The sequence below is a fragment of the Protomyctophum bolini genome (genome assembly GCF_963924005.1).
Source record: "Protomyctophum bolini genome assembly, chromosome: 11".
Lineage (NCBI taxonomy): Eukaryota > Metazoa > Chordata > Actinopteri > Myctophiformes > Myctophidae > Protomyctophum > Protomyctophum bolini.
The window spans coordinates 14,830,922-14,856,028 of NC_137872.1; the positions used below are offsets into that span (position 1 = coordinate 14,830,922).

Sequence of the window (25,107 nt, forward strand, 5' to 3'; positions counted from 1 at the left end):
GCCCTGTGCTGTGAAACCCACTGTGAAGCTGTGAAACTGTGGGTTTCTCAGTTTTAAAACTACTGCTACATTATTTTCTGAAATATTTTACTTTATAATACCATAATATAAAACTACAATAATATAATACTTTGCATTTTCAACATTCTTTTTTTCTCAGATTCACAGGCCTCAGGAATTAATCGTTAACAGGGATTCTCTGAGTCAAACTTGTGTGCACGGTACAAAGTTTGACTCAAAGAATGAATCACTGGCAGGCCACTGAGGCCAGTAGGCATTCAGGGTGGGAAAAGTGCTTGGAACGACAACTCTGGAGGGGCGCAGAATTGCTATCAAGGTAAGTGGAGCAATAGCCTACATGTAATTCAAAGATTGACATAAGAACTTGAGGAGATAGGGTTTAGGACTTTAGGATAGACGTTTAGAGGTTAGGTTTGGGGTTTAGTTGGAGTTAAGCCTGATTTATATGTAGTAGTCTTACAGCCGAATCCCTCTACAAGCTTACAATGAATCGATGCATTGTAATATATTACTATATTCATCTTTATGGTTAAAATACAAAATAGCAAGCAATAACAAATTCACAAATTGACGCTCTGAAATGTTTGTCCTCACAAGTATAGAAACGCCAACGTGTTAATGCTCTTAGGACAGATCTTAGTACAGATGATCGTTTACCCGGTACACTATAGTTTACGGTATTTGCACTCTATTTACAGTATGTGTCTATTTTGTTGTTTGTAGTTGACTATGGAGTTCATGTTTATTCTGCTAATTCCGGCCTTGCGCTTGTAAATTGCTCTGGATAAGAGTACCTGCAAAATGGCTAAATTGTAAATAGTTATTAATATCTTACTGTCTTCCTCTGGAAAGGACATGCAGGCCACCAGCTCTTCTACACTCAGGGTCGGAGTCGTAGGATATGGACATCTAGGTACTCAGACAGCTGTTGATGCATGTATATTCATTTGAACTGTTAATCTGTTTTCTGATTTGGGCTTCTTTAAATAATTATCACATCTGATGTTCTGTGCATAGCTTTCCTAGATATTTCCTTGATATGTGTGTGTGTGTGTGTGTGTGTGTGTGTGTGTGTGTGTGTGTGTGTGTGTGTGTGTGTGTGTGTGCGTGCGTGCGTGCATGTTGTAGGACAGTTCCTGGTGGGGAGGATCCTAAAAGAAGGATCTGGTGCAGGTGTGTCACTGGCCTTTGTTTGGAACAGAAATACTAATAAACTCAAGGGTTGCGTTCCAGATGACCTTATACTCAGTGACCTAATGACCTTTACAGACAGGTGCGTACACACACACACACACACACACACACACACACACACACACACACACACACACACACACACACACACACACACACACACACACACACACACACACACACACACACACACACACACACACACACACACACACACACACACACACACACACACACACACACACGTTTAACAAATATTTGTGTTACAGGAAATGTGATGTCATTGTAGAGGTTTGTCACCCTCAGATAGTGAAGGATTTTGGTCTCCAGTTCCTCTCTCAGGCTCATTTGTTGGTAAGAAACACCTCTTCTGAAACACAAAACCATTGTGTACGGGATCGCTGTTCTCTGCTACTTTTGAATTTGAATCTTGAAAAAGTGTATGAGGTTACCACCAGACAGAGATGACAAGTAAAAGTACCACCTCAGAATTGTACTTACAGTAAGTACAGTACAAACTTACTTTTCAGGATTCAAATTCTAAAATAGCAAAAGTATGAGACTGAACTTGTAGATCTGCTACTTTTGCGTGCCGCTGTAGTGTAGTGTGTAATCAAGTAGGGCGTGAATTTACGAAAAGGAAAAAAAAAACACAAAAAGTTAAAACGATACTACTTGCCTAAGCCTTCCACCACTGTGTGTTTCTCCTCACAGGTGGGTTCTCCCTCGGCCCTCTCTGATCCCACACTGAACCAGAAGCTGCAGCAGGCTGCCAGGCAACATGGCAGGACTCTGTACATCCCCAGTGGTGCACTGTGGGGCGGCCTGGACATCCAGAGGCTGAACGACAGTGGGACGCTGAAGGTAAAAATGGGAGCCGAGCGTGTGTTCCGTCTCTGCATAGTGCAGGCTACTGTATAGGGCGGTGTTCCCCCTTTTCAATGGGTCCCTAAACACAATTTTCAAAAGAATTAAAAAAAATAATAATAATAATAATAATATCCATGTACACACAAAAAAGAAAATTGCGGATCTACAAGCTCAAATGTGATTTTGTGAACAGTATTTTTGAAATAGGTCACTAGCTGAAAAGTTGCAGAACTAGGATAGGGTGTAATTGTATATTGCCGTATGCAATTGTTCATTATTGATGGTGTTTGTTATTCTTCCTTTGAGTCCTATAGTTTTGGTATCATTAGTAATGATTGATTACCCTTACTGTATCTTAAAGTAGCCTACTCTTTCCCCCAAGGGATCTATAAACTAAGGTTCTATCCAAAGTGGGATCTGGGACCCACAGGGGTCCCCAAGGGTATTCCATGGGGGTCCCTGGCACGACATCTTTACAATTGGGGGTCCGTGGCCGAATCCGAATACATATCATTCTGGGGGTCCTTGACATGACATTTTTTGATAACGTTATCAAATATTTTCATGTCAAGGACCCCCAAAATGATATGAATTTACAAGGCAGACACTCAGCAGAAGGACCAAGTACTGTAGAGTTACTGACTTCAAATGTTTACAGTCCAAGATTGAATGCACTATTTGTATTATCTGAAACTTGGCAAGCAGCCTCAGTTTTCATGGGGAAAAACTGACTTTTCAGGAGGCCTACATCAGGGGCCCTATTTTTGTCAGTGCCTTACCACTTATTCCTAAACTTATTTTTTTACTCTGACCCATACAGATAATGGCATAGTAACAATGTGTATTTTCGTTCCTGTGAGCCGACTTTGGGGGGCAAGCTTGTAGCAGTATTCAATAAAGATTAGAGATTTCTCATCTCATGGCAGCATTTGTATTTGATAAAATGTAGTTTGTAGTTTCCATTAAAGTCCAATTGAGCCAGACTATTAATGAAAACAGTGAATCATTTTTACTCGTCACCATGAGTGGCACAGTATGAGTTGAGGCACCATGTCAATAGAATGAGTTTCAGTGATGAGAACATACCTGTGTGATGATTCAACACACTCTATTCTCACGAACACTTCTCAGGCTTTGTTCATCAGAATGTCCAAACATCCTTCATGCTTCCGGCTGACAGGAGACCTGCTCTCTGACTGGACAGAGGGAGAGGGGAGGCGGGTCTTGTACAGTGGCTCGGTGGGCGAGCTGTGCCCTCTGGCCCCCAACAATGTTAATACCATGGCAGCAGCGGCCATGGCAGCTGGAACGCTCGGCTTCGCAGGCGTTCAGGGAGAGATCGTATCTGACACAGCGTGAGTTTCCAAATAAGAACCGCACTAAAAGGCACATCGAAGCAGCTCATATCCCGCATTCAAGTCAAGTTTTAAGTCAAGTCACGGTTTTCGTGTACTTATGTCCGCTCAAGACTGAAGTCTATTGTTACAGACAGTATATGCCTTTAAATTTCATATATGTCTTGAATCTATTTATCCAGGGACCCCATGGGTCCTTGAGGAGTTACAGGTCTGTAACTCTTGAGAATGAGATGTATACAGACTACTCGAGTAAAATTAACACTGGATTGGGGTCCCACCCAGAGATACAAAAAGAAAAAAAACATAACTGGGTAACTCTTGTAATACAAATGTTTGAGAACCACTGCTATAAATTCGTTTTAAACTAAAGCAAACACTACATCTCTCCCCCCACTCCAGGTTAAGTGACTACCATGTGGTGGAGGTGGAGGTTACTGGCTCCAATGGGTTTTCAGTGCACACAGTGAGGAGGAACCCAGCCAAACTGGGAGCCGTGACGGGCAGTGCCACTTACAACTCCTTCTGGAACAGTTTATTAGGTGGGTCCTGCCCTGCATCCTAAGAACTCTTTCATACATAGTTGTACGAGTGTCCTGGCTGTAACATGCACGAAAACAATATATAAAAAAAATGGGTCCATGCATGTAAAAACATTTCCCCAGGGATCAAATTGAGAGATAAATTTGCCAAATGGTGTTTGGTATATTGCACATCAGCAAGAAGGACTATTGCACTTCAGCAGGGAGGATATTTTGTATAGAAGATGGTTTTAATTGATGGTGTAATCAAACGTTGTACATCTCAACACCATGCCTTTCGTCACACTTTCCTCACTCTTGTCTTTTCAGTGTGCCACGGGCACGGGGGGCGAGTTCACTTGTGTTGAAGGAGGTGGAGAGTCGGGGAAATACACGACACAACATGGTGAGACGTTACTGACAAGGGCTGCCTCTTTGTGCCACTGTGAAGTAAACAAAGTTTGCAAGTTACTTTTAACCACTAAAGCCCTATATAAATAGTTTCGTTGTACGTCAAATAGTTGAAATAGCCGATCTATAATTATGCTCACAACAATGTTGTGAGCATGTAGATATGCTATTTTTTGCCTGTGGTCTTATAACTGTAGTGTTCAACACCCCCCGATTCTACAATAAAGCACATCTATGCAAAGAATAAAGAGGTTGCTTTTTTGTTCTTGCATGCATAAACACACAGCATACAGGTATATATACTTTATTATATTTCAACTGGTGCAAGATTGTAACAAATACAGGGAGTGCATTTGCTCCTGGTAAAATTATATTTCTCTTCTCAGACAGGCAAGTAGATAGACGTGCAGTGGCTGTCTCTTTTCCCTCACCTACAGTAAAAACATGGCTGCCATCACAGGAACGATGGTTCCTTTTCTCCCCTTGACCTCCAGAGTGGACGGTGTAGCACTTCATCACCTTACAGTAGCTTCCTTAACATATAAATACCCATACAAACACTGGCAATACCATCTACATACACACGCACGCACATGCACACATACAAACACACACACACACACACAACCAGCACAGCAAGTGTTCATTTATCTCAGAGTGTAAAAATGGACCCATAAAGGGTCCCTTTTTGGCGTTTGGATTTTACTGTGAGGAGTGTTGAGGTTACTGACCGATAGTTGTCACGCAAAAGCTCTGATACAGTAAGGCGGGAAAATGATAATAAAAATATATGTGCAAAAAACCTCTAATCTCAGAATAAGAGAACAATGAGCTTTATGTTCTGAGGCTATTTGTAAATGAGTGTTTCACCTTGCTTTCAGAGAAGACAAATTAAATTAGTGTTTCACCTTGCTTTCAGAGAAGACAAATTAAGTGCCATCACCAGGTGGGCAATCAAGTTAAAAACAGCATGATAAATTAGTTACATTAGTGCTCTCTCTATGGTTAAATCAGTGTTTACCCAATTCAATTCTATCAGGACACTGGCCTTTGTAATCTTCCTTCAACTTCTGTGCAACAATGTCAAGCTGCTAAAAAGGAGGCCTAAAGCCCAATGTATACTTTGCCACACACCGGTGTCACTCGCTGAAATCTCTTAGCTAATCGCTTAAAAATCTTAGTAACACTGTGTGATATAGATTTGGCTTAACGTTGTCCGTCTTTTGCCCTCCTTTCAAACTAACATGAAAGCCTTGGTTAAAGAACCAATAGTTTGTTAATCCAGTGTTAGCAGAACGCTACAAAATACAGCTATGACGTGTTCACCTGCTGAGCTTTCATTTAGCCCTTCCGTCAAATAAAGCCACTGGCACAACTGCTGGTGTGGCTGAACGATTCCTCGACACATTCAATCAACAGACATCTGAAAAATACTGAGGACACTGACTACGAAGACACTGAGGGTAATGTGGTTTTCACAGCAAGCCAATACAATATCTCCATGTCCGTAAATGGACGGCTGCAAGGATTGCGATAGGAAAGTTTCACTAGTGAATTTCAGCGGACAAAGACACTGAGGGTAATGTGGTTTTCACAGCAAGCCAATACTCCATGTCCGTACAAGGATGGCTGCAAGGATTGCGATAGGAAAGTATCACTAGTGAATTCAGCGGTGGCGTTTGTGTGTGTGTTTGTGTTGCACTGTATCTGTATATCAGTTCTCGTCGGGGTCCTCTTCTCCATTGGCCCCGGCGACGGTGTAGAGCTTGCTTTTCCCCGGCAGCACGAACGGCTGGCGGATGTTCTGCCGGTCCTTCTCCGCCTCCAGGTCCTCGTCATAGCGCTCGTCCTCGTCGTTGTCCTCCGCCTCGCTGTGGTGGGGCGAGGAATGGCGGGACAGAGCCGGAGACGGAGGCACGGAGGCTGGGCGAGGGTAACGGAAGCCAGAGGCCTGCATGGGAACAGAGGCGAAATCATATCAGAACAGGGTCCACCCAAATTTTTGACGGGCCAGTGTTCTGAGGTGCCGGTGTTTCAGGGGTTCCTGTTTTCCGACGGTCCTTAGTGATTATTGACATGCACATACAAACCAACAGTTTTCACACACACATATCACCGACAGTCGGCAACAGTCAGCCGTTCCAACGAGCTTAAATCTAAATAATTTAGTTTCTGACAGATTCTGTTATACATGCTTTGAGCCGAGGGGCCAGGCTAGAGAACAGTTAGGCTACATGAATAATGTTTGTGATTTTAAATACTAGAGCGGTGCCCGTGGGGCCTCTACAGCGGTGCCCGTTGGGCACTGGCCTACTTGGAACGATTCAAGTTGGAAAAATGCATGCACCACCCAGATATTATGTCTGTGTCCCCTTTATGCCCATATATGGAGTTCTTTGTCAGGCATGGTCAAAAATGGAGTCTATGCAGACGTCAGAATGATGTCAGAACAGGCCAGCTCCATATATGGACCCTGGGCAGGGGCCCTGTCCAGAGCTCGGGCAGAGATCTTTTTGGGGCGGTTAGGGACAACCGTGGGTCCGACCGACTCGACACCAGGCACTGCACGCCCTGCGGTGGTGTGGAACGCACGTGTCGAATCTGAAGTCGGTGGGGCGAACGGTTCTCGAGTTACGTGGATTACACAGACAGACAGAGACTTGTTGAATTTAGATAGATGGTGTATCACTGAGAGAGAGAGAGAGAGAGAGAGCGCAAGAGCGCTAACGCGAGTCACAAAGTATCAACAGAAAGGTGCATACGTTTGCTGGAGCTATACTATTAGGCCACTTTTGTTTTGGACTCTCAATCAGAATAATTTTAATAAGTGATAGGTCTACTCGAAATTGAATGTTGCCCAAGAGCCTACAGTGGCGCACAGATAGTGATCCCAAACGCTGTGGGTCGGAACAGCGTCCCCCCGGCACCAGGGGTCGTCGGAAGAGCGACCCGACAGAACATCGACCCGTCGGGAATATGGGCAGTTGGAACAGTGGCCATTCGGAACACAGGCCGGTCGGCATATTGATGCGGACCCGTCAGATCCACAGGACTCCTAACATACCAATGAATAGAGAGCAAAGAGAGAGGATAGTGTGTATATGTGGGTTCTGGATTGATTGAACTGTACCCTTTCTAATAACTGAATACAAATTTCAATCAAACGAAGGTACAGGTCAATACAAAATTGCTATGAGATGAATGGGTCCTCCATTTTCAATTCATTGGAACATTTAAAAGATGTACAAATATACACTTCTATGAAAAAAAGAAAATCATATATACAGTAAAAGAAAGTAAAACAGCGTATGGAAAAATGTGTTGGGGGGGGGGGGGGACGACTTTTTTACAGGGGCCAGTTTCAAATTGCAGCCGTCCATAGCTGCTCTGAGAGTGGTTTTGAAGGAGTCTAGGGATTCACATTTTTTAACTCAATCCACGCCAAGGACACCTTTGGACGCCGTTTGTGACAGATTATTTGTATGATGCTATTACTACTCCTACAGATTTTGTCCAACACACACATCGGTACATGAGTGATCTATAAGTCAGATCCTATTCCAAGTGGCTAGGCAACAGGCCTGGTTGTGCTCCAAGGAGCACACTTTTATAGTTGTAATGATCAATCAATTTTCTTTCAGCACAAATCAATGGAACTAACATAGTTTATGTTTCTATACATCAGTATAACAAGAAAACAAATTTTAAAGTTTTAAAGAAAAAAGGCCATGATTTTTAGTTAGTGTTTTAGTTAGTGTTATTTGGGGGCCTACTTGCAATATCCTCATGGCCCACCCCATACTGTACTGTACTGCGCCCAGGCCATACTGTAGGTTGAAAAACACTCATCTACATCAATCACATTCACACAAAGTCAACTTACCGAGCTGGGTTCATGAGCTTCATATATGTAGGTGTCAGGGAAGGCCTTAGCAAGCGCCATATGACGGGCACAAATGTAATACTAGAATGAAACAACACAGAGAGAGAAATCAAACAACAGAAATCAGGTCCTGTCAAACTAGCGCATAAGGGATGTCAAAATCATGACATTATACTTTACGATTAATCGGCATCACATTATTGTGATTAACTTGGTTTGTGATTTTGGCGTTGAACATTTGGAACAAATAAAAACGACATTCTGACAACTCAAAATAAATATGGTCAAAAATAGGCAATTTTTTATCGTTCTATTAATCTCCAAAGATTTGAAGAAAGTGGAAATGGCCGATCTACATGCTCTGCTATTTCCACTATTTCAGAAAATTAGCAGATTAATTTATTTTTAACCGACGAATTTACACAGACAAATGGAAAAGATTCAGATCATTGTGCAAAAATAATTGCGATTATCTCAAATAAATGGGGCGAGGTGATTATGTCCCACTTGCGACAGGCATAACGAGCCAGCGGATGGCTCTATTTGTCGGACATTGCTCCCGCACCCTGCCTAGATATCTCCAGTCCAGGAGGTCGCTCAGGCGCTCCGTACGGTTCCTCTGGATGATCCTCTGGCGTCGACTCTGCTTGCAGAACTGGAACAGGAAGGACGTGAGCTGGTTGCAGGATTCATCCACCCCCCGGTACCTTCGATCCAGTATGTAAATTCCTGCAGTGTGAAAACGGCATCCGAGAAGAGGAAATGACAAGAATTCCCATAGACCAGTGCTCATTTTGACAGCAAATTTGGATATAGTTGCGAACGCAGTGAGCACTTACTATGAGACCTAGCAGATCATGTCTGTCTGTCTGTGTTTGTCTGTCCCGCTTTTGTGCCCATATATGGAGCTGAGTGATTTGTTTGTGATTGATGCAAGTGTCTGTCCCGCTGTTACGTCACCATGACTCAGCCATAACCATATAAGGAGTCCCCAAAGCAGCTATACGTCCAATATGTACGAGCTGCGTTCGCTTCCCGCGTTTGCGCGTCTTACTCGTCTTAGTCATATTAGTCATCTAAAATGTTTTCGTTTAAGTCTAGTTTAGTCGACTAAAATCTTATATTTAGTCAACTAAACTAGACTAAATCTACTAAAGTTGATTTGCCTGAATATCAGATTTTACACTTGGTTGCATACAAGCACACAGCGTGACACGTTCTGAGCCTGTAGATCTGCTATTTTCCGAACACAACCAAACTAGTTCTACTGGATCTCTTCTCCCCAATCCCCCCCAAACATTTTAGTCTAATTTGTATTTGTTGACAAAATTGTCAATATATTTAGTCCTAGTTTTAGTCATCATAGCTTAACCCATTCTGGGCGGGAACCCCTTTTGGTGTTAGCATTATGTTATGCTTTAGCTATTGAAAAATAGCAGATCTACAAGCTCATAGAGCGCCACCGAGTGGCACGCTACGAGCTTGTAGGTTTGCTATTTTTGAAAAATCTAAGAACGACTGACATAGAAACATAGCTTTTTCAGAAAACTGTCAGGATGTAGAAGACATCAAAATGGGTTAAATGAACATACTTCCATAGTGGCATACAGAATATGAAAAGAAACGTTTACAGATGTTCTGGCCCACTGTTTGGTGCATAAAAAGGAACAAACCGTATGCTGAAGGGTCCGCTATGTGCTCCTCCATGAAGCAGCCAAAACCAGACAGGTTCGTGGAGATTGATGGGATTCCCATGACTGTGCACTCGGCTGAGGGGGAAACAGAGACCGGCCTGTCTTCAGTGTTTCAATAGACTCCATCAACAGACACACGAAACATAAACACACTAGTGTGTCGTTTGCTGAACCTCCATCAAGGATTAAGGAATGGCTGGAATGTCCTGTACAGTAGCTTAATGAATTTTGACTGGTTTGGTTTTTTCCGTTCTCAATTGAGAAGCATTGCTGATCTGAGGTCTGCTGTGTGTTCATGCTTTTAGTTATTCTTGCCTGGACTAGAGCCATTCCCTTTCCTCAGCAGGGCCATCTATAGAGCGTCGCAGTCCCGCCCCCTTTCATGACGACGCCAGGCCCAGGAAATAATTCCTAATATATTTTTCCCATAGACATTTCGAAACTCTTGTTGTGACAAATCATGACAACACACACAATATTTTGGACCAAACAAATAATTACAAAGAAGAAAAACAACAAAAAAAGTGTTGTAACCTGCCGTTTTCTTCTACTTTCTATTTCTTTGTTTGGCCCAAAACATTGTGTTTATTGTCATGATTTGTCACGACAAGAGTTGGCTTTGTCCGCGGCGTAAACGTCTTTAAATCAATACTTTTTGAAAAGTCTGAGAAAAATGAACGGCGATTTATTTTCTGGGTCTCACGAGGGGGCGGGACTGCGACGCTCTATAGGCCTAGAACGCTTTGCACTGGCTGCTGATCAATGTTGTCTGCTTCTTGATAATTCTAAGTCAAGTGTGCCGTCACCATCCACATTGTTGTCGTTATATTTATTCTTCAATCTTGTTCTGTGTAGCACTTTTCCAGAGCAGTGCCTCAAATAACTTTAGCTTATTATACAAACAAAGATATGACTCATACCTGGAGTGTATCCCCAGGGCTCATAGTAAGAAGGGAAGACGCCAAGATGGCAGCCTCTTACAAACTCCTCATAATCCATTGGAAGAAGAGGAGAGGTGGATGACAGAAACTCTGGGTGGAAGATAATCTAATGCATGAAAACAGAAATGTATTGAATAGCAGAACTACTGTGTATATCACATTATGCAAACAACTGTTGCAGTTTCACATTTGATTCTGTAGTGATACTCCCATGCACTACAGTAGAACATTTCCTTTATTAGCTTCACTGTGATTCTACTCTCTAGAGCAGCCTCCTGTGTCAGGTCTAATAAAGAATGCTTTTCTTTAGTGAGTGGTAGGCCAGTTATAGACGCCCGCTCCAATTCTATTATGTCTGTAATGTATCGAAAGTCCTGTCTGTCTATAACTTTGTTGCTACTGTCTGAACAACCCATCTATGAAGGTCGGTAAACATTTGCGTTGTACCTTGACTCTGTCCGCAGCACTGTTGAAGAGGCCGATGCGACGGATGCAGTTAAGGATGGGGTCAGCGCTGTCCTCCAGCATGTTGTGGGTACAGATGGGAGGCTGACCTGTTCTCTGGGTCGCAAAGATGGCCCGCTTCATTATGGTGAAATCCTCCTTGTCCAGTATCTTTGAAACATCTGGTAGCTGCCCGCTAAGAAGGGAGGTGGTGGGGGGACGGGAAGGGGGTTTAAGTGCACAACATTAGAACAGCAAAATGATACAATAAAAAAAAGAAGAAAGAAAAGAATGAATCAGTCATAACTGCCAGGTACAGCAAGCTCTTGTTTATGAACATCTACAGTATAATCAGTTTGTGTGCCTTAGCACACGGCTTCATGTTGCGGCGTTCAGAGTATGGATTTTATTGCTTAGAGGCAGCCTAGAGACGAGGCAGCCAATAATGAAAGAGTGTCCACTACGGTCGCTACTAGAGGTAGTAGCAAATGTAGTCCAGGCGCTTTTCAAGCACCTGGCAAAAAGTATGGTTAAGGCGTGAACCACAGAAAGGCCCTCATGAGCATGGTTAGGAACATATATTATATATTTTTTAACATTACATTTGAATGGATATGTTGTCTTCAGAAAGTAGCCTGCAGTCTACTTACACTAGCAGAGACTCATAAAGTTTCTTTCCAAAGCGCTCCTTTACGGTCTGAGCCGTATCCCTGTCAATGAAAAACAAATCAATGAAAAACAAAACACAATCCAATAACAACAACACATAAATAACATTAAAAGAATACAAACTAGAGCTCATATATTTGCCTACGGTAGGCGGGGCGATATGACTTCAATTCGTTTAGGATTAATGAAAGATTATTTTTGTTTTGCGTGTGTGAAAATAGCAGATCAATGCGACACATTGTGAGCTTGTAGGTTTGATATCGTCACCATTCCTGTGCTACCTCCTGTGTACACCGACGTATAACACAGGGTTGAGTGGTTAATCAGACTAATCAATTTGGTCGATTAAAATAACGAGAATGTATAAGAATTAAGAGAAACCTGCTTCTTGATTATTCGATTAACTTACATGAGCAAGATTAAGTTATTTTTTGGTTCTAAATATCTGTTTCGATATATTTCCGGTTAATTGCCCAGCCCTGCTACAGTTATTTCCTGTATCAGGGTTGTCGTACCATAGCTGCTTCCTGACTGCTTGGCCTTTCAAGGTCTCCACGTTGAAGTTGTTTGTCCTGGCTGGCATGATGAAGAACGCAATGACAGTCACATCACTGTGGTTGACCTGTGACATGCAGGCGGATATCAGTGTTACAGTTCAACGCAAAGGCACTCGCGCACACACACACACACACACACACACACACACACACACACACACACACACTTACTCTCAGCAGATAGTTTAGTCTGGCTAACGCTTCCAGGAAGAGGTCGGCTCCTTTATTAGAGAATTCATATCTTCCAGCAATGAACAGGAACACACACTTGTCCAGGTTGAAGTCTAAGTGTCTGTTGAAAAAGCATACGGTTATACGTAATTTAGCCACAAAATTTGGATCAGTAAACATTAATTTTGCCCACAAAGTCTGTGGCTATTAAAATACAACATAATGACAAAGAACTATAATACAATTATAATGACCAGAAAATAAATCACATAACATTTCCACTGTGGTGCTTCAAGTATATACCCATACATTGATAGCAATTGGTTTACACATATATGGAAACATATTTGATACAAACTTGAATGACAACCTGTTCATAATGTACATAGTGATGAACATTTACCATTGTTTTGTACTTTATAATAAATTAACTGGTCTAAATGTAACGGTAAGAATTGTTACAGTAGTTTTATCCCTTATGTCATCAACATTCCTTGAATGTGCTATGAGTGACTGGTATGTCTGGATTGTTTGTGCAATATTAGGAGAGAGAAGACAAGAGTGAGAGAGCGGCCCGCATGCGCTGTGTGTGTGTGTGTGTGTGTGTGTGTGTGTGTGTGTGTGTGTGTGTGTGTGTGTGTGTGTGCGCGTGCGTGCGTGTGTGAGTCAGACCCGTAGAAGTGTCCCCTGACAAACTCCTGGATGCGGCTCTTGCTTTGAGCGTGGAGATTCTGGAACTCATGCATGGCTGAGAACTTCTTCACATTCAACCCATTTGGAGTGATAATGTCTGTGTGTTGAGAAGGAAAATCATGTCAGTGTTAGATTTTCAAACTGGGTCCTCGAGGGGGTTTCAAGGGGTCCCCAACTAAATTGTTGGTAGTTAGGAACCAAATGGACCTTTACAGTTCAGTTATGGGGGTCCATGGCCTACACAAAATTGGGGGGCCTTAGACTACGCAGGGATTTTCAACCCTTTTTATACCAAGTACCACCACAGAAAATATCTGGCTCTCCAAGTACCACCATAATAACTGATTTTAAAATACAGGAGCGTAGACCTGCCCCATCCTATTCAGATATTAACACAGGAGGACAATGTAATTTATTCTTTAAATTGTTTTGTTTTTGTTCCATTCCTAAGCCAATTTTGTTGCTGCTTCTGTGTGAAATACCGTGCCGAAATCAAATGGATACTCCTTTGCATAACAACAGGACAGCTTTAACTGTTTATACCTGAGCGCACAGTAAGCATGCACACTTACAGCAGTAGGCTATGGCTCCAGTAGGCTACTGCTGCTGTGTGGTGTTCTGCACACAAGAAGAATGCCTCCTCCAGATTTTCGTCCAAAGCAAACTTTTTAGTTTTGCTAGTGTGCAGTAAAGATTTGTTTGACTATTTTAAGTCTACTTTTGTTTGTGTCTAAAACTCTCATACGCTGGTCTGTGTGTTCTGCGATGCGCACGCGCACGTGGCGTCATTAAAACGCTGTGGTACCAGTAAAAAAACAACCACCATGACACCACTGGTCCTCAGATCTTCTATTAACGGCTAGGTGTGCCGTCATTCTTATTTCAGCACGGCTGGAGAGCCTATTTCAACCAATTGCTTGGTAAGAAGAACTACCTGTACTCCTCTGCGTACCACCAGAGGGGGGCTCAAGTACCACTTGTGGTCCAAGCACCAGTTGTTGGGAAACCCTAGACTACATTATAAAGTTTGATAAGCACTTGTCTATGACCACTGGTCACTCAGAGGAGTCCCACTAGCTGATCCTGATATTCAATATGGCCTTTCCTGAAACCAGACTAAAGGTCTCGAGTGCCACAGCACAGACTACTATAAATACATACAAGTTCTCCTGTCAACTATGGTAACAATGTCCTTGACCTTTGACCTCAACCTTGGGAGCGAAATGCTGAAACGTGAGCTCATTGAACACCCTGTATGAGTATCTCCTTCAAATCAAAACCTAAATGAACACGATTATAGAACTATGACTTTTCCCCCCATTTACATTAGCAATGACATTGACCTTGGGTGCAGAATGGTGGAAGGAAAACCAATTATTTATACTAACTGAACCTCTATGTGGTTCCATTCAAATCGAACCCCAAGATGAAGGCGATAAGAGCGATCACTAGGAAATGATAGGCGTCTAAAAAGCTATACAGTAATTTATAAGATTTAGCGATGACCTGTGGTGTCACACTGTTACAGGTTAATTCCAATACAAATGGACACACACACACACACACACACACACACCTGGTTTCCTCTTCAGCAGGTGTTCTGCCTCAATGGCTGTGATCTGTGACACAGTGGTGAAGACGTGAGCGCAGCGCGCGGCTGCTCGCTCTATACAGTAACGGTGGTAGATCTGTCTGTCGCCTGCTTCCTTGTCCACGTTGAACTGGGGGTAAGAACAAGACATTTAATAGATTCAGAATCAGGATTCACAAACAGACTTCCATGGCCAAGCCTACCCATTGGCTTTGCGTGTTGGCCAAGCTTCTCATGAAGCATTCCTCTCTCATCAGTATGGGGACCACTTTTAAGTAGATTTTCAGGCCTGATCTAGATGTTTAGAGGCTTTATATAGATTATATTTTTACAATTTCAAAAGATCTATAAAGCTCTCAATGCATCATCACGTCGTGTATTTTCACTACTTCTTAAACATTCGTTTTCTAATTTATGGAATTTCTTATTTATTCAAGACATTAGTTAGGAAAATAAATGATTTAATTTATTAATGAAAACTTACGCTTTTTGGGAATGTTTTTTTTTTTAATATAATAATTAAAAACTAAATGTAGGAAACAAACAATTGAGGGAACCATAAAAATGTGCCCACGACCCACAAATGTGTCCCGAACCACTGTTTGGGAACCAGTGGGTTAAGACATCCGAGCGGACATCGCCGTCTCACCGCCCACCTCGTCGAGGTTGTTGTAGAAGTCCACGTTGCCAGCACACAGGTAGCGCCCCAGCAGGGTGGCGTGTGTTGTGAAGATGGTGGCCACGGGCAGCTTCCTCTGTCGACACAGCATGAGGCCCAGGCCCGACAGCCACTCATGGAAATGGGCCAGAATGTGTGGAGGCTCCTCACACTGGGCTGCATACTGAGAACACAGCAGAGAGAGAGAGAGCATGTCAAGACTGGACCGCACACACACACACGCGCAATACTCAAATCATTTGAGTATTGTATCCATTTGAATCATAGGATACATTTGTAAGACTGAAGTTTGTAACAATTGTGACAGGCCTAAGCATGCACATCTTGCTGACCTCTCCGAGCAGCCAGGCTGTCAGGAATCCAAACAGCACACAGTCGTTGGCTTCACGGTCAAACCATGGCACGCCAATGCCCGTGTTCTCCCACAGCTCGGCCTTCCACTTGTCCAGAGACCAGGCCGTGAAGGCCACGTCAATCAGCACCACGTAGGGACTGCCCTCAATGAGCCAACGTCCAAAATACACCTGAGGAACACACAACGGGAGAGAGTAAATGGGTGCACTGGTCATGTCATTAGGCGATAATCGTCCAAAAATGTGCTACAATGCGACAATGTGTCGAATTGTAACGCGTTGGGAACTTTAGATGTTGGCCGTTTTGTTTCACCATAAGACAGAATATATTGGGCTTAAAATATTTAACCCATTAAGACTCAAAACATTCATATCCCGCCATCTAAAAAATAAATAGTTCCAGTAGTATTTAGTTAGTGAAGCAGCCTTCTGAATGAATTCTGTCCTATATCTGTATGGTAGAGTATGTCAATACAATATAAATTAAACATGGGGTGGTTGTATTTGGTCGCCTGCTCTTCTATCGAGACATTACGATTCTGTGTCTAGGTTGAATACTACCTTTGATACAAATTTTGACCATAAAAGGAGTAGTTCACCCGCCAAACTAATCACTTATTGTATTACACACTCCATATGAAGCCTTGAATTCATGATACCAATGTCTCCAGTAGGAGACTCTGCAAGTCCCCTACTGGAGAGCTGGTCATTCAATTATTGGCTTTGACCAGACTGTGACCAAAACAAAAAGGATCTGTGAATTCTCCCCAGAGCAAGCAGGCAGCTCAGTGGTAAAAATGTCAGCAGGAGATCCGGGTTAGAACAGGAGAGCTACATAGCACAGCTTTAACTGTTAAGCCATGTTCAAAGGCATAGTTATGGTTTTAAGGCATGATCGCATAGGAGGCCTTTGCCATGTTTCACCAGTTTCAATTGAAACAGGCCTCCACCCTCAGGGGGGCCTCCAAGCTCCGACTGACCACTAGGCATCAGTCAACACCCGCCACCCATGGGCCTCTCTCTCTCTCTCTCTCTCTCTCACTCGCTGCCTTGCTCTCTCCCACGATGTTAAGTTACACCTATTTCCTGTTAATAACCTGGGTAAAATGTGCTGCATTGGGAGTTAAAGGGGAGACACTTTATTGTGAACAGGATGAGGAGGTGTTGTTGTGTAATTGTCGATAGTAATGGCTGCGCGCAATATTGAACAGTCAAAACTATTGATAGTCAATACGGCTACTATCAACAGAACAATTATGTCATAGGTATACATGGGGGCCTCATATTTGGTCTTGAAACAGACCTCCAGATTCCTAAGGTACGCCCCTGCATGATCGTAAAACCATAACCCAAGATACAACGGCCGCGCTGTGTAGCCTTGACCCAAAATGACCCTTGACTCCCATAGTCACATGGCAATCACACATATAGCATGGTAAAGGTTATCGGCAAACAAACACACAAGTCTATTTTTGGTGTGTGTGTGTGAGATACTGGTACAACCTCTAACCTTTGAGGGGAAATGCCACACAGATTACAGCCATGGTTAGGAAGAGACTAGGAAGAGACCGATGGCCCTTTTCGACTATGAAGGGTAAGCCCAGAACCTTCCATAACCTGTGAGGTTCTGTGATGTGTTATATTCAGAACCAGAACATTATATTCAGAAGAACCAGCCCTGAAGGGGTAGGTAGTAGGTACGTCATTGAGAATAAAAAACTGAAAATAGCCCCTTGTTCTGAGCTTGTATATCTGATATATTTGCTATTTCAGAATTTTTGCTATCCCAAAAATAGCGTGTGTAGCAGATATGTCACTGGTTATGTTAATGAAAAACGTTTAAAAAATATATTTATAAAGAGAGTAAAATAGAGGGTATGCGCATTACATCATCATCATACCCGGAAGTTATGTGGGAACATTTCATGAGCAGCAAAAAATTACTTTGTGGCTTGACAGCCCATACATACCAGAATTTCACCCATGTTACTTGTAATGTGTTGTGACAATAAAGTCTGATTGATTGACATCCAAACAGAAAAGTCCTATCTGATTGCATTATACAACATTAAACTCACTTTGCCACTCACTTTATGCATGCACATACATAAGTGAAATTCCCACAGTAATTTTCAATGGGGTGACGTAGGCTAGAATATAATATGTGTGACATGTAGTTTTGGCTCGGCCCTCTCCGATGTGGTGGGAGGGAATTGTCAGAATAGTGGCCAATAGTCAACTGCTCCTTCACACAGCACTGAACTGGTTGTATACAACTTTGAGACGAAGTAGATATGCCAGCATGATACTCTGTTGTTGTTGACAATCTAAAGGCTGCATGGCTAATTTGAGAGAGAGAGAGAGAGAGAGAGATTGTTTGGCAATGTACACGTATGTTTTGTCATGCAAATAAAGCAAGGAGAGAACGAGAGAGAGAGATATGAACGTTGTGCACTTTCATATAGCTGCAAGAAACGGCTGCACGCACGACTGAATAACCCCTTTTTTTGGTTTTTACACCATGAGAGACCAGATGCTCATGTTTTGCACTCCATCTGTCTGTCCGTCTGTCTGTCCGTGAACAGCTAATCTCCGGCACTGATAACCTGGTCGATGCCAAATTTTACACACACACTCCCTGGATGCAAACGATGAACCTCTGCCCAAAATTTCCAGAACAAAAATCCCGCAAATAGTTACACAAGATGTTGTTCAAGATGAACAAAAATGAAGAGGAAAAGGTCATGGATATCATATCCTGTATGGAAATTAAATATCGTAGGCTAACATACATACAGTACATTGTGGGTGGTTATAGCCCAGGGGTTCTCAAAGTTTTTCGCTGGAGAGTAGACCCCCGGAAATGCTTTGGCCATGTCTCAGTTGAGAACCCCTGTTATAGCCTACACATGCTAGCTCTCACTGCCAGATTTGCATCTGAACAATTACTTTGCCCTGCTGGCTCTGCTCGAAAGAAAGCTCCATCTATATAGTATCTACTATCTACCCTTCCCCCAAAAAACTAACAAAGACAGGTCTCAGACTTCAAGAAGGTAGCTACTAATTGCTCTCTCTCTCTCTCTCTCTCTCTCTCTCTCTCTCGTAATCAACAAACTACACTATAAAAACTGGTCAAACATTGACCAAATAGTAAAATAATATAAGAAAGATGCAAATATTGTGAAAATAGCCGATCTACAAGCTCTATGAGCTGTGACCTAGTAGATCGGCTATTTTCGCAATAGTCATCAATGGCCTCAACTCCTTCAATTCCTAGTGCTTGTCGGGACAGGGAGGTCCCCAGTTAAAATGTGATTATTGGGGGGGGGGGGGGGTGAATTGATTGCTGTATCGGTATGGTAGTACCTTACACCCACTGGAGTTCATCTTGTCGATGGTCCTCTTGAGGGTCGGGTTGGTGGGCTCGATCAGCTCCACCTGGGTGCGCACGTTGCTCTCCACGTAGGGGCCCACCAGGAAGTAGTTCTCCCCCCATTCCTCCGCCGTCAAACGGGCTTTGGTCTGGATAACAGTGTAGATCCCTCCGACTGCACACACGCATACATGCAAACACAACCAAGTTAAGGACATCTCCTTAAGAATGAATGAAAGGCAAAAAAGTGCTCGAAAATAATAATAATAATAAAAGAAGAAAGCAAACACAGGAAACATCACCACATGAATGCACATAAGGCACCATGCGGCATATGATGTGTGTGCTTGTACATGCTGATATGTACTATATAATTACACACACTTAAGACAATGGTCTTCAAAGTGGGGTTCAGGGACAGACACTCTGGGTTCATTCAGGGGGTCCCAAATGGGGGCACTTGAAATTAAAAAGGTTTGGGCAGCACCCCCATCCACAGATCCACACATGCACCCTGCACATCCACACTATACTCTTGCCTTTGTTGGCCACCTCCCAGGCAATTTCAAAGAGAACAGCATCCTCCAGGTCGAACTCCTCGTCCCATTCCTCCATTCCTGACAAGGAGGTGATGGATAGGCTGCGAGCCAGCGGCATTTTGACGCTGGTAAACACAGATGCATGCATGTGTGAGAATATTTTCATTCTTGATTGCACTCATTTCCCCAGCAAAACAGTGAATAAAAACAACATACGATATGATTATATGAACTACTAAGCTGCCAGAATAGGATCAAGACAGTAAGGATGTTATAGTGAAATCCTTTTAGACTTAGTGTTTACCATTTACATTTCTGGCTAATAAAGTATTCAATCAATCAGTACAAGTACACTGCACATGAAAAATTAAACTTCTGCTTTTCTTCCCTGGCTATTCTAAGTTAACACCTCTCTACATACATGATCATAGTCGACTTGTGACCAAGGCATGTTTGTTACATGTGTGATCTGTGATGGCAGTGACGTAGACTCTGTGGGGGCGGCGCGAGCCCCCATTAGACCTGAATATATTACTCTATGGAATATATTCGCCTCGTCTGTCCCGTTTGTATCGCGCCAGGTCGCGCCGTGACCGTTCGTGCAATTCTCGTTTTTGCATTGACTTTGTATGTAATGGTGAGGGGTGGACCACGTTGCCTGTCCTATTGTACACATGCAGATCAGGCATTCAAATGCTAATCTGGTGGGGGGGGGTGGGTGGGGGCATAAGCGGGGGGAGAGGGTGGGCCCCCATGACGATTATAAAAACATTTCGTCTCTGTGTGATGGCCACTTTGACTAGGAATCTGAGCTTATTTTTTTGCTTTCACAGTCATGCATTTTTATGGCTAAGAATTCTAGACAAACGCCAAATCAGGCCATAATGACACAACTTGATACTGCCCCAACATGACTCACACTGGCAGTTCCAGAAACTATTGTGTAAACAATTAACCAGTAAAATCCCTGTTTAAGGACCCCATTATGATACAGTATTGTATGATCCAGCCTCATATTTGGGTGTTTAGGTAGTGGCTTACATGCTAAGTCAATATACTCCGCTTTCTCCTTCATTGGAAATACACCAAAGGTGCAAGCTCTTCCACCAGAAATGATGAGTAATTTTAGATTTGATAAGGGAAGTAGAAACGAGAAATGTAATGTATGGTTCAAATGACATCCTTCAGTAGGGCTCGCACAAGAAGCAGACCAGCCACTGTGTTATTTTGTGTGTGTGTGTGTGTGTGTGTGTGTGTGTGTGTGTGTGTACAGTTACTGCACTAGTGGAATATGAGGCAGGCAAGGCCTTTTCCTGGTAACTGTCCCATGAGGCTACACACATGATCTTTGCTCAATGCTAACACATGCACAAAATGCCAGTCACATACATTAATGAGTATTAAAGTAGATCTTTTGTGTGTGTGTGAGAGAGAGAGAGAGAGAGAGAGAGAGAGAGAGAGAGAGAGAGAGAGAGAGAGAGAGAGAGAGAGACTATAGAGGAAAAACACATACAACAAGTTTCCTTATCAGTGTTGACATTGTTCTGACATCAGAGGCACGTGGAAAGCAGTGGGGAGCTACTGGAACGGATACATTTTAAGGGAGACACTCTAGTCTATTTAATACAATACTTCCTTTAACCCATTAAGACCTGAGAATGATTCTACAAATGCCTTTTAAATCCATAGTTCTCACTAAAAAAGATGGCAGATGTACAAGCTTGTGTGAGATTGTATATCTGCTATTTTTGAATAGCCAACGCAACAATGACACTGATGCTTTGCCTGTTTTAACGGGTGAAAAACGGGTGACATGACTGGAGTTCCAACCTGCAGATGACAACATGATGCAACCTCCTGCAAAGTCAAGGGCAGGATGGTGTGACAGGACGACAGAAACAGGAAGTGGAGAAATCAAGTTGCATCAACCAAGTTTGGCATTTCCTAACATGCCCCAACAAAATGTGAAGTTGAGACATGAATTAATAGGATTTAAGGGCAATGCCATCCTGCACGCTGTGACGCTTCCCCGTTTTATCACTGTTTGTCACGGTTCTCTCATTATCTCTCCTTCTGTTCTGTGACCCGAATTGCAACAGTGTGACATCACAAGTTCACACCAAAACACAACAAGCCATTTCAGTGAAAAGTTGATGTCATTAGTATAACATAATGATTCCCACTGTTGTTTCCCATATTGAATACCGATGCCATTCCTCCACAGGCTCTGTTGTGACATGCACAGTTCAGCTCATGCATTGTGAGCTGGCCTGGCCTGTAATTTGGATGCAGGGGGATCCTACTGGGTAAGGATTTAAGTAATAGTGCTGGTTGATTCACTGCATCAGTCACTCACTACTGCAAAGGGATGGTTTATGTTCACTTGCTGTGAGGTATTATCCGCTGTGGCAGTGGCACAGCCGGTCTGAAATGAACCATCCTCCGTTATAGTTTTTGATTGATTGTTTGATGAATGTATTAACAGTATGCAGTATGCACTATGCAGAATTGGCACATTTCAAACGAAAGCCCAACTCAAGTATCTAAATGGTAGCTATATCCTCTCCATGCACACTGACACAACTTAGTCGTGGCCACACAGCATATTTGTTTCCGTTTTCTGAGGTATAAGAGTCTGGTAAAAACCAGACGGAGGACCTCTTGAATTTCCAAATATACACCTAGCTATGAAAGCCAAGCTTTGTACCCCCCCACCCCCCCAATCTAAAGATCCGAGGATATGTCAACAGCGAACAGCTCATTCATACAAATTAAGTCAAGTGTCAAACCATAATAATGTGGATGTCGCTTTGGCAGGATACACCGTAGATGAGAATAGGGCTAGTGAAGAGCATTTGTAGCCACAACACAAAGACACCGACCAATATGAAATTGGGAGCGGATATGTGAACGTGACAGGAGGCATGCAGCTACACTGCACTCCCGCTGCGGAAATACACGAATAAATAACACGGTGTTCTTCTGCTGTACCAGCTGAGGGAATAAAAACAAAATCACGAAATTGCCTACTCACCCTTAGATATTGTCCCAAGTTCACAAAGGCCTGCTATTGCAATATTACTAGCATCTGTTGGAGTCAATCAAATAAGGAGAGAGAAGCAGAAGAGAGGGGAGGAAAGGGGCGGCAACCTGGGTTAAATGTTAGTGCGTTCGCATTGGTTTGATCCGTGTTGTCCTGGAAGCAAGGCGGGGAGTGGGACGTACACTAGGCTACATGACAGGTCGGTGTTGATATTATTCATGAGATTTCACATGAATTAATATTCCATTGTCAGCCAGGGTCGCCGAAAATAACCTATACAAGCTCTCGTGTAGATCTAGAGATGATGTATTTATTTATATTCAGATAGTGTTTGTTCCACTGGTTCCCAAACCTTTTAACTCGAGAGGCCCAAAAGATTGATGCCTCCCCACGACTAAAACTATAGTGAACAATACATAGTAGATCTTTAAGATCTCTACTTCTTAAATGTTTGTTTTTCAATTAATGGAATTTATTTGATTAGATTTTTCATTTTTTCATGAATCATAACATAGTGATGAATTTGGACCACAAATGAATTTGGACCACAAATGGGTCCAGGGGCCAGACTCCAGTGTTTGGGAACAGTCTTTCTCTCCGTACCGCCTCCAGAGGAGAAACGGGGTGTTTCCCCCAGCGGAGCGATGCAATTGGCGCAGCAGTTTAAAGGGATTCACCGGTGACTGGTGGTGAATTGTCAAAAAGAGAGATGTCTGTAACGTGAGCTGTTGGTCCATGGGTTTCAAAGAGGAGAAAAGGGCAAGCAAGATATTTATACATTATAAATAACTTGCTTGCCCTTTTCTCTACCACATGTGCCACTGCCTACCATATTACAGGCATTATACATTATGTCTGTAATATGGTAGGCGGAGAATACAAAGTTAAGACTGGAATATACTTCCTTCTTCCCCCTACCTTTCTCTGTGTTTACTTGTAACAGTTTGTGTAACAATGCAAATGTTTATTTAAAGGGTTGTGTTGCCGGCTACATGAATGGTTTCATCTTGACTTCGGCCTACAAGAATCTCTTTTCATAGTATAAAATATACTTGTTTATAGCTTGCAAGCTATAAACAAGTATATTTTATCTTTGACTGGCTATTAACCATGGTTAATAAATAGCCAGTCAAAGATTAACCTTTACAATTAATAAACTATATTAGCTCACGTTCTATCAGCTGCCTAGGACTAGTAAAAAGCGTAGTTCTGTAACTGTTTGTCCTTGAACTTGATCAGAGGACCGACCTTATGGAGCTGCTGGACCCCGGGCGCCGCCCAGTGGCTGCACACTAGTACTGCTCCTAATATTAAGGCACCTTTCACTTGTTCTCAACGTCGGTTGTACACTCTGAGTTAAGTACCGTCCGGTTATGAATGCATTGTTGCATTGGAATCTAGCCAAATAATATTTTTCCATAAGTAAAAAAGAAAATAAAATATAATATTGAAAAAGTGAATATGCTGCTGATGATCATCTGGGTCAACTTCACAGTCCCACTTGTATCTTGCAGAACTTACCAAATATGATGCAAGAAGATCTTCCTCAACAAAGACCTAACCAGTTGTCTTGCCTCAATCCTTTCCTTTAGGCGAAGAAAGTTTAATATGATTTTTGATGCAATGGATCATACCTTGCAAAGACAAGCAGCCTTAAACCACTTCAATCTGGGGGGAAAAAACCCACCTTGATTGTCTTGATTTACATCTGTAAGTAAATTTTGCAGTAATTCAGAAATAAATGTTTAAAAAAAAAACATTTACTAAAGCACTTACAATATGTAAACGTTCATTCCGAATGGTTGTCCACTTTATTCATTCAGAACGGTTGTGGTCAAATGACGGCTCTCACAGTCGCTTTATGAAACCGTTTTCTGGACTGTTGCCATATTTTGTTTGGGCCATTTAATTATTTTAATATTCCATTGCCGTTCATTGGCTATGCCCAAATAATGTTCACTACATGGGCATACCATAGGTGAAAAATTACTAACCATTTCAAAAGCTGAGGTTTTGAGCGACTCCATTTTTTAAATTAATAAATAAGGATTATGTGTTTTAACATTAATATTACTCACACAGTCTGCACTGGATTCACCCACTCC

The 25,107-nt window shown here is 42.6% G+C and overlaps 2 protein-coding genes across 3 annotated transcripts; one reads left to right on the top strand and one right to left on the bottom strand.

Annotated features, from left to right (window-relative positions):
* Positions 1 to 876: 876 nt before the first annotated feature.
* On the top strand, positions 877 to 4,329 carry aspdh (aspartate dehydrogenase domain containing; the record flags this gene model as incomplete). The annotated part of the gene is made up of 7 exons (XM_080775015.1): positions 877 to 934; positions 1,150 to 1,294; positions 1,485 to 1,569; positions 1,930 to 2,079; positions 3,217 to 3,440; positions 3,843 to 3,982; positions 4,292 to 4,329. 7 exons carry the CDS (start codon positions 877 to 879, stop codon positions 4,327 to 4,329), a joined length of 840 nt encoding a protein of 279 aa, XP_080631141.1.
* Positions 4,330 to 4,660: 331 nt separating this feature from the next.
* On the bottom strand, positions 4,661 to 23,135 carry gys1 (glycogen synthase 1 (muscle)). Of its 2 annotated transcripts, XR_013964892.1 has the most exons (17): positions 22,994 to 23,135; positions 19,960 to 20,084; positions 19,414 to 19,595; positions 16,027 to 16,218; positions 15,672 to 15,857; positions 15,001 to 15,145; positions 13,404 to 13,521; positions 12,732 to 12,852; positions 12,519 to 12,625; positions 11,985 to 12,044; positions 11,338 to 11,530; positions 10,870 to 10,996; positions 9,929 to 10,024; positions 8,821 to 8,984; positions 8,256 to 8,336; positions 5,281 to 6,323; positions 4,661 to 5,242 (listed from the first exon to the last, which is right to left on the bottom strand). XR_013964892.1 is itself a non-coding variant. In XM_080776111.1 (16 exons), the coding sequence occupies exons 2-16, from the start codon at positions 20,075 to 20,077 to the stop codon at positions 6,087 to 6,089; spliced, it is 2,127 nt and encodes a 708-aa protein (XP_080632237.1). In that variant the 5' UTR covers positions 20,078 to 20,084; positions 22,994 to 23,135; the 3' UTR covers positions 4,661 to 6,086. The 2 variants fall into 2 exon arrangements, 1 of the variants encoding a protein (XP_080632237.1); XM_080776111.1 differs by having other exon boundaries at positions 4,661 to 6,323.
* Positions 23,136 to 25,107: the final 1,972 nt, after the last annotated feature.